This window comes from Phyllostomus discolor, chromosome 1 (genome assembly GCF_004126475.2).
Source record: "Phyllostomus discolor isolate MPI-MPIP mPhyDis1 chromosome 1, mPhyDis1.pri.v3, whole genome shotgun sequence".
Classification (NCBI taxonomy): domain Eukaryota; kingdom Metazoa; phylum Chordata; class Mammalia; order Chiroptera; family Phyllostomidae; genus Phyllostomus; species Phyllostomus discolor.
The window spans coordinates 100090373-100108359 of NC_040903.2; the positions used below are offsets into that span (position 1 = coordinate 100090373).

Genomic DNA, 17987 nt, shown 5'->3' on the forward strand with positions numbered 1-17987 from the left:
CTGGGCTCTATGTTCTGTTTCATTGGTCCATGTGCCTGTTTTTATGCCAGTACCAGGCTGTTTTGATTACAGTGGCCTTGTAGTACAGTTTAGTGTCAGGTATTTGTGATCTTCCTACTTTACTCTTCTTTCTCAAAATTGCAGCAGCTATTCAGGGTCATTTACGGTTCCTATAATTTTTGAAGTGTTTGTTCTATGTCTTTGACATAAGCCATTGGGTACTTTAATAGGTATTGTATTGAAAGTGTAACATTGCTTTGGGTAGTATGGACATTTTGATGATAATAATTCTTCCAATCCATGAACACGGTATATGTTTCCATTTGTTTCTGTCTTCCTTGATTTCTTTCCTCAGTGTTATGTAGTTTTCTGAATACAGGTCTTTTACCTCTTTGGTAGGTTTATTCCTAGGTATTTTTATTTTTCTTTTTGCTATTTCAAATGGGATTTTTTTTCTTGATTTCTGCTTCTGCTGTTTCATTGGTGGCGTACCAGAAATGCCTTTGATTCTGGATATTGACTTTGTATCTGCTGTTTTGCCAATTCATTTATTAGGGTCAATCAGCTTTTTGCCCGAGTCTATAGGATTTTTCTATGTACATTCTCTTGTCACCCTGCAAACAGTGACAGTTTTGTTCCTCCTTCCCAATTTGGATGCCTTTTATTTCCTTTTCTTGTCTGATCGCTGTGGCTAAAACTTCTAGTATTATATGAATAAAAGTGGTAAAAGTGGGACAGCCTTGTCTTGTTCCTGATCTTAGTGGAAAAGATTTAATTTTTGCCCATTGAGTATGATGTTGGCTATAGGTCTCTCATATATGGCCTTTATTATGTTGAGGAATGCTCCCTCTATTCCCACTTTGCCGAGTGTTTTTATCATAAATGGGTGCTGTACCTTATCAAATGCTTTTCTGCATTAAATTGATATGATCATGTGGTTTTTGTCTTTGCTTTTGTTATGTGATGTATTACATTTACTGATTTGTGAATATTGTACCATCCTTGCATCCCTGAATGAATCCCACTTGGTCATGGCGTATGATCTTTTTAATGTATTGTTGGATGCGGTCTGCCAGTATTTTGTGAGGATTTTAGCGTCAATGTTCATCAGCGATATTGGTCCTGAAGTTTTCTTTCTTTGTTGTTGTCTTATCTGGTTTTGGAATTGGATGATGTTGGCCCATAAAACGAGTTTGGGAGTCTTCCATCTTTTTGGATTTTTTGGAATAGTCTGTGAAGGATAGGTGTTAACTCTTTCTTAAATGCTTTGTAGAATTCTCCTGTGAAACCATCTGGTCCAGGGCTTTTGTGTGTTGGGAGTTTTTTGATTACTGCTTCAATTTCATCTGCTGTTATTGGTTTGTTCAGGCTTTCTGCTTCTTTTTCATTGAGTTTTGGAAAATTATATTTTTCTAGAAATTTGTCCATTTCATCTAGGCTTTCAAATTTCTTGGCATACAGTTCTTCGTAATAATTTCTTACATCCTTTGTATTTCTGTGGTGTTAGTTATAATTTCTCTTCTTTCATTTCTGGTTGTGTTTATTTGGGTCTTCTCTCTTTTTTTTTCTGATGAGCCTGCTTAAAGGCTTGTTGATTTTGTTTATCTTTTCAAAGAGCCAGCTCCTGGATTCATTGATCCTTAGAATTGTGCTTTTAGTCTCTGTGTCATTTAGTTCTGCTCAGATCTTGGTTATTTCCTTCCTTCTACTTGCTCTGGGCTGTCTTTGTTGTTGTTCCTCGAATTCTTGTAGACGTAGGTTAGGTTGTTTGTTTGAAATATTTCTAATCTTTTTTAGTTAGGCCTGTATTGCTATTAACTTCCCTCTCAGGACTGCCTTCACTGTGCCCCATAAGTTTTGGGTTGTTGTGAGTTCATTTTCATTTGTTTCCAGAAACCTTTTGATTTCTTCCCTAGTTTCATTCTTGACCCATCATTGTTTAATAGCATGCTATTTAATCTCCATGATTTTGAGTGTTTTGTTTTCTTTTTTTTTTCCTTGGGATTGGTTTCTAGTTTCAGTCCCTTGTGATCTGAGAAAATGCTTGGTATGATTTCAATTTTTCTTGAAATGTTGAGGCTTGTTTTGTGTCCTATCATGTGGTCTATCTTTGAAAATGTTCTGTGTACATTTGAAAAGAATGTGCATTTAGCTTCTTTGGGATGGAGGGCTGTATATATATATCAGTTAAGTCCATTTCATCTAGGGTATTGTTCAATGCCACAATATCTTTGTTGATATTTCGTTTAAAAGATCTGTCCATGTTTGATAGTGGGGTGTTAAATCTCCCACTATAATTGTGTTGCTCTCAATATCTTTCTTGAAAGTCCTCTAAGATTTTCTTAATGTATTTGGGTGCTCCTATGTTGGGTGCATATATATTTACAATATTTATGTCTTCTTGGTGGATCGTTCCCTTGAGTATTATGAAGTGACCTTCTGGGTCTCTCCCTATGGCCCTTTTTTGGAAGTCTATTTTGTCTGATATGAGTATTGCTACCCTGGCTTTTTTTCCTGTCCATTTGCTTGGTAAATTTGTTTCCAGCCTTTCACTTTCAGCCTGTGCAGGTCTTTTATCCTGAGGTGGGTCTCTTGTAGGCAGCATATGTGTGGGTCATGTTTTCTGAACCATTCAGCTATTCTATGTCTTTTGATTGGAGCATTTAATCCATTTATGTTTTAGGTTATTATTGATAGGTACTTATTCATTGCCATTTACGTACCTGTGTTCCTCTCTCTCTCTTTTCCTTCCTTTTCTTAAAGCAGTCCCTTTAGCATCTCTTGCAGAGCTGGTTTGGTGGAGGTGTATTCTTTTAGACTTCTTTTGTCCGGGAAATTTCTTGTTTGGCCTTCTATCTTGATTGAGAGCCTTGTTGGGTAAAGTAGCCTTGGTTGCAGACCTCTGGTTCTCATTACTTGGGTTATTTCTTGCCATTCTCTTCTGGCTTGGAGTGTTTCCATTGAGAAGTCAGCTGTTAGCCATATTGGGGCTCCTTTGTATGTTACTTTCTGTTTTTCCCTTGCTGCCTTTTAGATTCTCTCTTTGTCTTGAAATTTTGCCATTCTAATTATGATGTGTCTTGAGGTGGGCCTTTTGGGTTGATTGGGACTCTCTGTGTTTCCTGGATTTGTGTGACTTTTTCTCTTAACAAATTAGGGAAGTTTTCCATCATTATTTTTTCATATAAGTTTTCTATCCCTTGCTCTTCTTCTTCTCCTTCTGGTATCCCTATTAGATGGATATTATTATGTTTCATATTTTCTTGCATTTCTTCCCTCTTCATTTAATCCCTCTTCATTCTTTCTGGGCTTCTTTTCCTTTTCTTGCTCCTTCTGGGTGTTTTTTTTCTACTTTGTCTTCCACTTCACTGATCCAATCTTCTGTTTCATGGATCCTGCATTTGACTCCTTCTGCTGTGTTCTTCAGTTCAGAAATTGCATTCTTCATTTCCTCTTGGCCCTTGTTGATAGTTTCTATTTCCTTTTTCATGCTGATATACTTTGCAGTGAGTTCCTTGTAGCTTCCCTGTAGTTTCTGGTAGCTCATTGTGAGCTCATTGAGCTTCTTGATGATCATTTCTTTGAACTCAGTATCTGATAGTTGAGTTGCCTGTATTTCATTTAGCATTTTTTTCTGAGGCTTCCTCCTTTCCCTTCATTTGGGGATTGTTTCTTTGTCTTCGCATTGTTTGTGATACTCTTCTTGTTAGCCTCTGTTTCTTAAATTGATGTGTTCTGGTTCCCTGAGTTTATAGTGTGAACTCCTGTTGTCATAGAATACCTGTGAGATTCAGTGGTGTAGTCTCCTTCAGGTATCCTGGTGTTCACAGCTTCCCCCTACTGCTTTTTGTGATCAGTTGGAGGGATAAGGCAAAATGGTTTAAGACAGTAAGAGAGTATTGTATGATATTTACAGTAATAGCCAGTAGAGAAGAGATAGGAGATCCTTTGGCTACATATAGTGATAACTGTGATCTTCCACCCCACTAGCCACTTTTTAGAAAGGATGGAAAGAAGATAAGGCTCTTATTGGGGAGGAAAGGATTAGGAGTTGAATCTAGAAAGCAGTGAGGTTGTGGGAGGTGAGATTCTGAGGTAGGGTGAGACTAAAGAATTGTAAATAGGTGTAGTGTGTGATAGAATAGAGTTAACCACTACAGTAATAGAGTTCAGGAAGCCGTGAAGTGGGCTAAGATGTGAGAGGGGTGTTGTGTAGTATTTACAATTGTGTGGAATAGCTATTGTTTACAGTAGTATTAGAGCAACAATCATATGACAGAATCTATGAGATCTAGATAACAAGAATAGGGAGTATAGAACCTTGAGTAGTGTGCTAATGGAACACAAATAAAGGACAGTAAATTAGCAATACACAATGAATGAGATAACAAGGGAAACCTGTCAAATGATACCAGCCAATCAAAGAAGTCTATGCAGAAAGAAGAGGAATACCAAGATACTATTAAAATAAAAATGTAAGAATAATGAAAAATGATAATACAAATATGCAATAACTTGCCAGTTCAAAAAAAGAAAAAAAGTAAAAAGTAGAAGATGGAAGGAAGAAGAGATAAATTTGGAAAGAAAGGAAGAAAGAATAACACTAGAAAGAAAGAAAGAGAAGCATAAGGAATTGAGAGGTATAAAAATAATAAGAATTAAAAAATAAAAAGTTACTTAAAAAAAAAAGACAAAATAACAAAAAAACCTCTTGTTGGTTTCCAACTGGCCAGACCAGTTTTCTGGTCTTTCTGGCTTCTGCAGGCAGAGGGGCGGTTGGTATCTCTTTTCTCCTTTCCTGTTCAGCACTCAGTCAGCCTCTCGCGTACTGTCCCTAGGTCTAGCCGCTCATTCCCTCCAGAGCCAGTCTGGTGCCTCTCGCAGGGCCCTGGGTGTGGGATCTGGGTCCTCCTAAGGACGCTCTCCAGAGCTCACGGCTGTTGGCTGCTGGATCCTGCAGAGTGTGGAGTGCACTCGCCTTCCCCGTGTTCACAGTTGTGTGCGCTGGGGATCCTGCGGAGCACTTGCACCATTTCCGGGTTCAAGGTGTGAGCTCTGGGGATGCTGAGGGGTGCGCACTTCCCCCAGGTTCACGGCCGTTGGAACCGGTGATCCTGCGGAGCACCCGTGCCTTTTCCTTGTTCACGGCTGTGGACTCCAGGTCTTCCACAGAACCACACGTTCTCCAGGTTGTGGGTACTGGCATGGCGCCCGACCGGGACGCCCTGTGTTGCACAGGCTCTGGTGCACACTCTTCCCAGGGCTATGTGTGGGCGCTCACAGCCCCTGTGTGATTTCCACTCAGTCCTCACACCCCTCTCTGTGCCTTCAAGCAACTGGGCTTCCCCTGATGATTCTCAGTCCTTGTTTGGCAGGGAAGGGAGCGGTTGACCCAGCGCTGGGAGTGCGGGGACTGGGGCTGCAACCTGGCCCTGGCGCCGATCCCTGGGCCCTTATTATATTGAAGCACTCTTCTTACCTTCTGGTTTTTCATCGTCCGCTATAATTTTTGATCTACAATTTTCATGCATGATATTGTTGGCTGTTTGCTCTAATCCTCCGCTGATTAGCTAGGTTTTCCGACTGTGTGTAGCGGAAGTAGAATCTGCTCCCTCCTACCACGCCCATAAACACTTTTCATATACAGGAAGGGAATGAATGCAGGGTGTCTCCAGCTACAAGCTTTTTTGGACGCCTTAAGTGAAGTCAAAATTGCTTTTGAAAGGGAATAATTCAGGAAAGGATAGACAATCTTTTCAGACAAAATAAGATACTTCCTCCAGGCCCACTGTACGATGACGTTTGGTTTGTTTTACCCACTGTGGAATTCTCCTGGTAGAATGGCGCTCCTGCCCGTCCTCACCTGCACATGATCATTTGCATCACCACTTGAAACTGACCCTGACTTTCCTTTTCCACCAAGCTAAATAATTGCCTCACCTCTATTTTTTTGTGACATTATCCTTTGCATGCTACCGATTAATGTCCTCATTACCCTGCACTTGCCCCAACATGCCCAGTCATGAGCCAGCACTGCCTTCCCTGCAGCCCCTGTCCTACTCTAGTACATGGCACTGTGCAGTGTAGGCTTCCTGTGATGGCTGCAAATGCTTGTTAATTAACGATTTTGTGTCTTATAGATAGCCCACTTATATTTATTTCATCTAACAAGTAACTTACATAAGGTTTACTATGTGCCAGGCTGTGTTCAAAATAGCTACTACCGCTCCATTTTACAGAGAAAACGAATGTAGAGCAGCTAGAGCGCAACTTACCTATGTTTGCCCAGCTGAAAAATAGAGGCAGGCTTCAAACCCAGGAAGCCTGGCTCCAGAGACAGTGCTTTCAACCATTGTATCTTGCAGCTTCTGGCATTTTGCTCTCTGGCTGTTTTCTTGGTGTGTTACTAAGTAATGATTTGGCTTGTCCTTCATGGTTGAAGCTAAATGTTGCTACTTTTGCCATAAATATAGGACTTCCATTTTCACTCTGTTTTGCCTACAAGCCACAAACACAGATGCCCACTCAACAAAATTTTAAACAGATAAAATTTTCGAATTGTGAAGATTTTACACTCAGGCTGAGTGTAGTTTTAATCCTATGAATTTGGTTCTGATTGCAGCTACATCATGCTGATGACAGCTTCCTGGTCCTCACTACAGATGGAATTAACTTCATGGTGAACAGCCAAGAGATTTGTGACTTTGTCAATCAGTGCCATGCTCCCAGTGAAGCGGCTCATGCAGTGACTGAACAGGTGACACAGCAGAGCTCCTGCTAGACAAGTCCCAAGGCAGGGAGGAGAGGACAGACCCAGGTGCAGGTTTTGGTACAGCCTGGAGGAGTCACACAGGCTTGATTTCTTTGAAATCTTGTGTTTTTGCTCCAGCTTTACAATGAATTTTATGCTTGACCCCATAATATTTCCAATTAAAAAAAATTTGACAATTCTCCCAAGTAGTTAAGTAAAATCGATATGCCAAGAAAATGCGCAATGTGTATTTTTTGGCTTTGTACACATCTTGAGATAATAGTAGCAGCAACAGTAAGTTATAATAATAAATAATATTGCTTACTCTATGCCAGATACTCTTCTGTTTATATATTTTTGACTCACGTAATCATCACAGCTACCCTCTGAGGTTGGAGCCAATATTTTCCCTTTTTTGTGGATGAGAAAAACTGAGGCACAGAGGCTGAGAAGCTACGTAACTTATTCAAGGTTACAAAACAAGCTGAAGAATATTTACTGTGTGTTGGGCTTCAAAATGATAGCCAATTTCCTAAGTCCAATCACTTGACCATTAAAGTCCATCACGTCAACTTCTGGCTTCTGAGAATGAGTGTGTGAAAAAACAAATACAAAAAGTTGTCTGGGTGTGTTGTATGCCACTGTGCCAGAACTAAAATTTGGAAGCTGGATAATACCCAGTACAGACCATGTAAAATTTCCATGTTTAATACTCCATTTGGATAGATAGCTTTTACAAAAAGATTTTTATAGAGAGAGAGAGAGGGAGAAAAGCAATCAATTTGTTGTTCCACCCATTTATGTACTTATTGGTTGATTCCTGTGTGTTCCCTGACTGGGGGTTGAACCCACAACGTTAGCATGTTGGGGTGACACACTAACCCACTGAGCTACTCAGCCAGGGTAGATAGGTAGCTTTTTTTTAAAAAAAGATTTTATTTATTTATTTTTAGAGAGGGAAGGGAGGGATAGAGAGAGAGAGAGAGAGAAACATCAATGTGCGGTTGCTGGGGGTTATGTCTTGCAACCTAGGCATGTACCCTGGCTGGAAATCGAACCTGGGACACTTTGGTTCCCAGCCCGTGCTCAATCCACTGAGTTATGCCAGCCAGGGCGATAAGTAGCTTTTTAAGTTAGAGCCATCACTGACCATTAGAGGCACAGTTTAATTCAACAAGCTATATTTTCATTTGTGTATTTTTACATTTTCAATTCTAGAGCCCAATTAGGCCCAAACTTTTTTTTAGAGTTTAAAGTGAAAGAGTTTATTAGTAAAGCAGTGGGACAGAGAGAAGGCTATTCCCTAAGCAGAGCAGCATGGCTCCAGCTTTTAAGTACTACTATTTGTAATGAAGACATAAGACACTACTTGCTTGGAAATAAATGGGGAAGCACAAATTATTCACTTGGTTACTATGAGTGCTCATAAGATTAAGGAAATGAGCTCAGTTCCACTGATGATCACTCCTTTCCTAATTTCAACTACTCTTTTGAGATAATGTGTTCTAAGTCACGAGGGCAATGATATTTGTGATGACTGTGTAGCATTCTGTTATATTTATGTGCCATAATTCATTTAACAGTTTCCTAATCAGCAAATTTAGTTTATATTCACTTTCTCCTATTATAGGGGAACACTATATAATAAACATTATTATATCTATTTGTTCATATCGATTTTCTTCAGGTATTGTTTTCTTAGGTTAAAGTCTTTTAAGTAAAATTGCTAGGTAAAAGAATACAAAGTATTTCAAAGCTGTTAATGTTTGCCAAACTGCCCTCCAGAGATACTATTCCACTTTACATTTTACTAGCATGTTTTATAGCGTTTATTACTCATCTGCGTATGGCTTGTTTTTTCATTATCTTATAGGCAGTTTTGTATTTTTTATGGTTATTGTAAGAACTTAGTATATGTTAAGTATATTAGTCCTTTGTCTGATATTGCAATTTTTTGTCTTTCAACTTGTTAAACTTTTTTATTTTTTGAAGCACTTTTATCAGATATTTTAATCAACCCTTTCCTTCACAGTTTTAGCCCGAGGCTGTGAGGTCTTTTGCAATACATTTGCTGTTAAATATAATCCCAAGTACTACAACGCTGACTATCTCATTTGCTGTTTGGAAATTTAGCTTATGCCCCTTTTCCATTTTGTAGGGGGTATAATGAACTTCATTTGTTTTAAAGGTTTGATTTGTTTATTTTTAGTGGGGAAGGGAGAGAGAAAGAGAGGGAGAGAAACATCAATGTGTGGTTGCCTCTCACATGCCCCCTACTGAGGACCTGGCCTGCAACCCAGGCATGTGCCCTGACAGGGAACTGAACCAGTGACCCTTGTTTTGTAGGCCAGCATTCCATACACTGAGCCACACCAGCCAGGACATGAACTTTCTCATGGTTATATCTTTATACACATCCACTTCCTTAGGTTATTATCTCTTTAGACTAAATTTCTAAAAGCAGAATTGCTAGGTAAGGACTAACACCTTGTAACTCTTTACCTTGTATTAGTCTCTATGCTAAATGCTTTACAAGTATTTTCTTCTTCAAGAGCTGCATATTTTATATCTTAGTCTATCAGTGTTTCTATTGCCAAAATTGCTGCAGTGCAATATAGTTAATATGGTTGTTTTGGGTCATCTGCAATTGGATAAACTGGGCATTGACACATGGTGAAAGAATCACAAACCACTATGACATAATTGAATTAGTAACTATGTTAAATCAGTTTGACTTTCCAGAGGAAGAATGGTTTCTCTTTGTACAGACTCTGATTTCCAGTGTTTTTCTCTTCCCTCCTGCCAAACCTTGCAGGCAATACAGTATGGTGCTGAAGATAACAGTACTATAATAGTAGTGCCTTTTGGTGCTTGGGGAAAATACAAGAATTTCGAAATCAACTTTTCCTTCAGCAGAAGCTTTGCCTCCAGTGGACGATGGGCCTGATTGCTTGCTGGGATGTTTGAGTCTCTGTGCAACAGTTTTTCACCAAGTATATCAAGAAACTGATCAGATCAAAAGGTCAATGGTACCAGAGTGACCCTGTGACTCACTAGATTAGTACACAAGCAATGTCAACATAGTAACCATTCATGGAGTAGTTTTTCAGAAATGCCCATCATGTTTATGTTCACCTGTACGTACTCAATATAAATATATGTGTAATTACAGCTACTGGGAGTCTCTACTTTGAGTGAGCATATGAGAAGTGATTTTGATATACTTGCTGATGTTAAATTTTTAATTTTAAAAACTCTTAGGCAGCTATGAGCTTCTTTTGATTATTTTTGTTTATCTATTTGAACAGGTTCTCCAGGTTTTTTTAAAGTAGTATTTTGACAGTTACCCAATGTGTTATCAGCAGGTATTTTAATTTTTAATAATTATAACAAGGAATAATTGTGAAAACTGAGTTCACTATTATTGTATTTTGTATCCTGGACCATTTCACTGATAAATGTAATAATGCAAAATAAATTAATTCAGATAGTATGATACTACTAAATTATATACATATTTATAAATGGTATACTTGTATATTTCAACTCTGTGAGCAGGTTCCTCCCATTCCCCAATTCATTCCTATTCTGTAGCTAAGAATACTATAGAGATAGGACTATCCCTTCATATCATAAAAGAATGCACAGTGTGAGAGTCCTTTTGGTCAAAGCTATACAAAGTTAAATACCAATGGTATCAAGTATCTTGTGTAAACTTTCATTTGTTGTCTCTAACTCTTGTACATAATATGTTTATATCACTTTTTGTATAGAGTAAGCAAGTTGGATAATTTGTCAGTAATAATACCATATTGAGGGATACTGCTTGAGGTTTATGTCTCCTTTTTGCCTGTTTCTAAGACTCATAAAAAGGATAAATCTAAAACATTAAAACATTCTATATTTCAGCTTGCTATGTAATTTAGGAGTATAAAACTATACTTCCTTATATTTGCATATAAGTTTGCTGTTAAAATGTGAATTTCTAAATCTGTGTTTGGAATTATATCTGCAGTTTATTTTTGCAGGCAGTGTAAATTTGTTATATGTGTGAGTGTGTGTATATGTGTATATTTTGGGGTAACATAAAATTTAAAGGGAACAATGCTGCATAGCTCCTACATTAGCTAGCTTTAAATTATCTATATGTTTATACCTAAGGGCTCTTGACAAACTGGGTACAGTGTGATAGTGGCAAACCAATGGTTATTGACAGATGAAGAATCATTAAGAATGGCTTTAGGAGATATTTTATGGTGGGTACTTATGTGAAAAACCCAGGAAGAGAACCTGCCTGTTGAAGCTATATTGTTACATGGTAATTTACATATAAAAGAGGATGTGAGAAAAATGATGTATGTTCAGAATGACATGGAGTTTTGTTGTAGAAGAAAAGCCAAAAAGATAAATTTGGTATACTATGTATCTTCAACTCTCATTTTTCAGGGTTGACTTTTTTCTTTTAGTTTTATCTAAAGGCTTATTAGAAGGAAGAGGGCTCAAGATACATGTTCACATTTTCTCACTTTTTTGAGAGTGGGAGAGAATAAATCTTGAGTTTTCTAGCTTGTATTAATCAGGAGTTGTCCTTTGCTCGGGAGGGGGGCCGTAAAGAAATATTTCAATTTTTTTTTCAAGAAAGTTTGGTGAAACACAGAAAAATATTACGGGAGAGAATATAGTCTTCTATTTGTCTGAAAAATGAGGACCCAAAGGTAGACTAGGAAAGTTGGAAAACTTCCTTCTTCTGTCTGAGTCAGGTCCTGGATCATAAATATAGAAGCTACACTTAGGAATATGGAGACTTTCTAAACAGCCAAACAAAAACTCTAAAGCAGAAATGATATTTAAAGGTGTAAGTTTCATTTTTGTTTTGAATTCTTCACATTGCTATTCCTCTTTTACTTTAAAAACTAAGGATGGTAGTGTTGTTATCAAGTTCAAAGGTCTAAGAGTCACTGATGCATTGAGGTGGATTGCCAGGTTTGACAAAGAGAAATTTGTAGGGTGTATAGGTGTTGATCAGGCATTGCTCTGCTTCACCTCAAAAGCTTGTAAAATGCAAAGCCAGTTAACTTTGACACAACTAAAACATACTTGTGTTTGATTTCCAAGCAACAGTGTCAAATAACTTGAAGATTGTTTGCTTCCATAAAAGATAAGCATACATGTATTAGGCTTCTATGTCTACTATTGGATATTATACAAATGGTAGTGAATAAAAGGACTTACATAGTTTTGTTTAGTTATAATTACCATGTAGATTTAGGTATGGTGTAAATTATACTAATGTAATTAAATTTCAGTCGATTCTATGTAGGTTTGCCTTTCATTTATATGTAGCATATAAAATCACCTTTGTAAAATGTATCGCCAAACTAGTTGCCAGCATTTATTTGGCAAATGATCTTGAAATTTGTTATTTTTTACAAGTTAAGTACCTTATATATTCAAAAGTAAATGCTGTCCTTCTTTCCATCAGCTTTTCATTTGTTACAGATCTTTGTGTTTAAGTGCTTCAAAGTCTGCATTTTTTTCCTGAAAAAAAACATAGTTTTGGAGGGATCAGTTTGGAATCTTTGTACTCTATGATATGAACTTATCTTGAGATCCAGCCTTTTAAAAAATTACTTTGAAGAATTACTAGGACATAATCTAAATAGAAATTATTTTTTCAGAGTGGAATTTGACTTTTTTAAAAGAGTCTTGGCAGAGAATCTACACTAACTTTTAAATATCAGACAAGATATTTAGGTTCCTCTCTAGAAATAGATAAAAATTTAATTTCATGGTATTATGATGGTAGGAAAATGCTTCAAAGCAGGGTGGTGGGAAGGGATGGTTAAAGTTTAGCATTTAACAGTTCAGCATGTATTTTCCTATAGCACCTCAATTGTTCACATACCCATGTCTGAAAATTGACATACACCTTTGGTTGGGTTACATGTTATTGTGTTAGATTCACTTGTCTGGATGATTTCAGCAGAGACAAGAAGCTGAATTGTGACTGCCTGCCCGCTACATTGGGCTCTGGAGTGAGAGCACTTGGCTCTGGCAGCTCCCGTTGGATGGTAGGTGGTTGAAACAGTTCACTGACGGTCATAGTGATTGTTCTGGGCTGTGAAACGTGGAGCTCCTCCACCTCCAAGAATGGCTCATCTGCCATTGGTTTCCTGTATGTCAGAGAGCAGTGTGATATGTCCAAAATTAATTTACTGTCTGCTGAAGTGTCCCAGTCCACATTTGTTTTATAATTTACCAAAGTGCTACTTAGGTATATAGCACTTCCTATAGTGAGCTGGTGTAATTGCTGCTTGTAGCATTGTTTTAAATGTATGTATTGAGTGACCGAACAGGCTAAAATCACATAGCTCAGTGTACAAACACCGTTTTAATAAAGTGTGTGCATTAAACACTTCAAAATTGAATGATTTATTTGACCTCCGGACCTGCCAAGATTAATTATGTGACCATGTGAGCACTAATATAAGAGTCAATGAATGGTTGGAAATTGCTTTTAGTGGACAAATTCTAGATGTCTGCAAAATTAATGTGAAGAATCTTTGAGAAAGTATTCTATCTATTCAAATCTTTTTGATTTAATCTAAAACAACACTTGTCTTTTTTTCTTCTCCCAAAATATTTGTTGGTACATCAGAGGAAAATGTTCACGATGATTTCTACCTTATTTTGCCTGTTGTATATTTCACTGCAGCATATCCATACATTAAAAATTAGAAACAAGTGCTTGACAGCGATACTGCAGAACTCGACATTATTCATTTAACAAACAATTTTTGATGTCGTGTCTGATTGAGTACCAGGCAGTGGCTGCAGTGCACTGGCATGAGGGCCTCTTCTAGAACGCATCCCTTCAAAGTGACTTTGTAAACTGTGGCAGCAGAGATCTGTCCCGTTTTGTTCAGACTCCATACCTGATACTTACATGTTTAGCAATGAGGAGAAAATGCTTGTTGAATCATTAATCACTAATGCTTGTTGAATGAGTAACTTAAAGCAATCAATTCGTTTTCTTAGTGGGGAAATGGGTATTAGATCTTAAACAGTAAGCTAATTGTATCTTACAGTGAAGGGATGATCTCACCTGTTTGTGCTTCCTTAGACAATCAGAGCTTTCTAAAGTGTAAGTTACGGAAATAAGGTTCAGAAGCTTTCCGAGCCTAATGTGAAAGGGCAGTGCTGCATGAACGACTAACGTTGCTTCTTTAGAAGATGGAGAGAAAAACGAACACCAAGGGTCTCAGGCTATGCTTCTTTGCATATATTATCTCATTCTTCACAACAACCACACAGGGAAGCTCTTTTTTACATGTTTCTCACTGCCTTTGATCACATTTTTATTCAGAATTATCTGTCCAAAGTGATTTGACCTTTATAGAATAAACAAATTTAAGTTTATGCATCAGGCTTCTTTTATTCTGTGGTAGATTTCTGCTGGCTTCTCAGCTGCTGTGTTTTTGGTAAATGCAGCCTTTTTTCCCACCACTGACTTCTCTTTCTACCATCAAGAGCCTTCTTTCCTTCCCTTTCACAGGCTTCTTGCATGGAACCTCTTCTCATCTGATTTGGCTTCTAGTGCTGCTGCTACTTTATCCACCCAGAGCCTAGAGAATTCTTATTCAGGATTCTGCAATGAATCTAACTGTGTGGTACTTGGAGGGCTCTTTGGATCTCTGGGCTTTTCAAGATCCTGCCAAGGTCTGTACTGAGTGTCACGTGTGTGTGAAAGTTGTAGTTACTCTGGAAGGAGGCAGCTCTACACCAAATGCCACAGAGATCATCTAAGTTTCGAAAGCACTTTCAGTCCAAATGCAGACACGGCCCACGTGCCCACCAGGAACAAGTTTCAGAATGCTCAGCTTGCTTACATTAAGCAGAGTAATTCCAGGGATGTTTCTGAAGGCTTTGATGATACTGTCTGTTGTCCTTGTTACACAGGTGGTACCAGGTCCCATGTGCTGGACATGATGACAGTTTCTCATTTTGCTCTTATCAGCTCTCCTTCACTGAGAGGCATAGATCTTTGTGGTATCATTCCAGGCCTTAAGTTTCTTAAGAAGCAAAACAGCCTCCTTGATTTTCCTATAGCCTTCAACTTTATCTTGAACCACCAAAGGGCATTCAGGAACTTCCTCAGTGTGATGACCTTTAGACATGACCAGTGCTTGTTTGGCCGGGGCAGCTGAGCAGAGCAGATGGTGTATCGCTTCTGTGTTGACTTCACTCTGTGGTGCCAATAGCACCAGGTTTTGGTCAGTGCAAATATGCAGCCCCCAGGACGCATTTCCAAAAGCACCCTTGCTGGAAGGATGAGTCCCAACACCTTGAACTCTGGGAATTCAAACCAGCTTTATCAGCACCCAAGACTCAGCAGTGGTGCTGATGACCTGCCAGCTCACTGACAACACAGGGCTGTCTATTGTTTTTGCACAAGTTGGTGTGAACTTAGTTTACAATATCTTGTTGAATGGGAGCCTAGAACATAGCAGGACAAGTGACATTTCTGCCAGATGATTCCCCCTTTTCAGAGTGCACTGACACCAGTGGACAAGCACATGCGATGGCGTGGAGAAGAGGCTATACTCCTCTCACCCTGGTGGCCCCCAGGAAAAGCCAGGGAAGCCTTTTTGATCATTGTTTTTATTGATGAGGAACTGGAACTTTCAAGCAGCTAATAATAGCAAGATCCAATCCAGACCCCTTTGACTTCAGTCTATGTCCCTTCTATTCTACCGTACCTCCTTTATATATTAGCAAAAGCAAAACCAGTTCACTACTGTCAAGACATCTACTAATATCCATCCACAGAAGGATCTTTGCTGGACATGAAAAAGTTATACAGACATGATTCAGAAACTCTAACTTTGTGGGTGGATAAACATATTAAGGGTAGTAACTGAGCATATGCCATCTAAATAAACTAGGGTAGGGAACTAAATTATGTCCAAGCCAAATGAGCATAACTGGAGAGCAGATGTGAATGACTGGATACAGAATGGCTGTTTTAAATAGCTCGGGATCAGATGATCACTTATGAAAGCCCAATAAATGAGCCTATCAATGACAAGCATTTATTGAGAACCTACTGCCTATGTCTGCGGTGACACTAGGGTGGGTCTTGCAGGGCTTGGGGATGGTAGTGGCTGATTATCTCCCTGGAGAAGCTTTGTGCAGGGACAGGAAAGTTATATCAGAACACAGCAGTGTTCACCTGGGCAGGTGAAGCAAAGACCTGGGTTAGTGGCAACCAGTGTAACCAGCCAAGTAACAGCCTTTGGTTTCATGTCAAAAGTAAGTTCTTTCAAAGACTAGGAGACTCAAGTCATGTCTTAGAAGGCAGATGGCCAAAGGCAGGACTACTTGCATATTTTTATGCAAAACAAAAATACCAGGCCCTTATTAAAAAATTATGGGGAGCGGCTGAAAGCCGGGGCAGAAGTGCTGGTCTGGGTCCGCGTTCCAGTCCCCGTTCCCCCGAGGCGGTGGCTACGGTAAGAGGAAAGAGGTGTTGGACACGCCGGCCCTTCGCCGCTACACACTGCAGCCTTACCTCAGCTCAAAATGAACTACATGCCCGGCACCGCCAGCCTCATCGAGGATATCGACAAAAAGCACTTGGTTCTGCTTCGAGATGGGAGGACACTTATAGGCTTTTTGAGAAGCATTGATCAATTTGCTAATTTAGTGCTACATCAGACTGTGGAGCGTATTCATGTGGGCAAAAAATACGGTGATATTCCTCGAGGGATTTTTGTGGTCAGAGGAGAAAATGTGGTCCTACTAGGAGAAATAGACTTGGAAAAGGAAAGTGACACACCCCTTCAGCAAGTGTCTATTGAAGAAATCCTGGAAGAACAAAGGGTGGAACAGCAGACCAAGCTAGAAGCCGAGAAGCTGAAAGTCCAGGCCCTGAAAGACCGAGGTCTCTCCATTCCTCGAGCAGATACTCTCGATGAGTATTAACTCTCGTTCAGAGGCCATTGCTCTTGGGGAGCAGGGGCTGCCACTGAATGAAAGTGACATTCTGGTCACCTCACACATTTGACTAGAGACTAGAATTTTGAAAAGCCATTTTTCTTTTGAGTCTTTCACATATGCAAAATGAAAAAATCATGTAACAGGGTTTTTTTCCCCCTTTTTAATAACAAAATCATTGTTTAAAGAAACAGCTGGATGGACTTCTTCACTCATCACTATGCAGCCAGCAACTACTCTCCCTATTGCTCTGCCCATCCCAAATTAGAGTTTACAGGGGACATTCTTCGTTTGCTTGTAAATAAAGTATGAATCTCAAAAAAAAAAAAAAAAAAAAATTATGGGGACCTATCAGGTGGCAGGGCTGAGATGACTTGCATCATAGAAACTGGCAGTGACATAATTTTGGCAGGGGCTCCTATTCATTGCTCTTGCTTAACTGTTTGGCCTGGGTGACCATGCCTGTATCAACTGGTACTTCTTTCTGTTTGGACATAATCTTGAATAGATCCAACCTTTAGCTAGTCAACAACCTATCAGATTCTTCTAAAAGTCCATGCAAAATGATGTTCAGGCTCTCTAGCCGTCTCTTAGGAGGAGCTAGGATTGAGAGGTCATGTCAAACTGGCATGGCCATTTCTAGATAATGTGCATACTTTTGAGTATGCAGAGAGAAAATACTTCCCCAGAAAGGGACAGAGAAGTGGAGAAAAAAGCTGCCCCTATTCAACAGTCTCAATTCCAACCCATGGCTAGTTTGATAGGATTTCTATACAGACCAAAACTCCTGCAGATACAAAATATAAAAAGAAACTACCCACACAGGAACAAAATCAGGTATGAAAGAGATGTTACCACAGACATCACAGAAGTGCAAAGAATAATACTAGAAAACAAAGACTATAGGCCACCAAATTCAATAATGTAGAAGAAATGGATAAGTTCCTTGAAATATATAACCTTCCAACACTGAATCATGAGGAACTGCAAAATCTAAATAGACCAATCAACAGAGAGGAAATTGAAACAACCATTGAAAACCTTCCAAAAAGCACAAATGCAGGACCAGATGACTTCACTAGTGAATTCTACTAAACATTCAAAGAAGATCTGGTATCTATCCTTCTCAAATGCTTTCAAAATATTAAAGATGTCCTGGCCAGTGTGGCTTAGTTGGTTGGAGCATCATCCCATAAACTGAAAGGTTGCAGGTCCGATTCCTGGTCAGGGCAAATACCTA

General features: G+C 39.0%; 2 protein-coding genes and 1 pseudogene across 2 annotated transcripts in view; 2 read left to right on the forward strand and 1 right to left on the reverse strand.

Moving 5' to 3' along the window:
• Window positions 1-13174, forward strand: part of PPM1K (protein phosphatase, Mg2+/Mn2+ dependent 1K) — a 30464-nt gene extending 17290 nt beyond the window's left edge. Inside the window, 2 exon segments of the mRNA XM_028507710.2 lie at window positions 6623-6757; window positions 9567-13174. Of these exon segments, the coding sequence (XP_028363511.1) occupies window positions 6623-6757; window positions 9567-9698 (267 nt within the window). The 3' untranslated portion in view covers window positions 9699-13174.
• A 932-nt stretch (window positions 13175-14106) lies between these two features.
• On the reverse strand, window positions 14107-16180 carry LOC114491990 (annotated as a pseudogene).
• Window positions 16181-16193: 13 nt separating this feature from the next.
• On the forward strand, window positions 16194-16914 carry LOC114492696 (U6 snRNA-associated Sm-like protein LSm1). Its single transcript, XM_028507158.2, has one exon. It carries the CDS (start codon window positions 16334-16336, stop codon window positions 16733-16735), a length of 402 nt encoding a protein of 133 aa, XP_028362959.1. The 5' UTR covers window positions 16194-16333; the 3' UTR covers window positions 16736-16914.
• Window positions 16915-17987: the final 1073 nt, after the last annotated feature.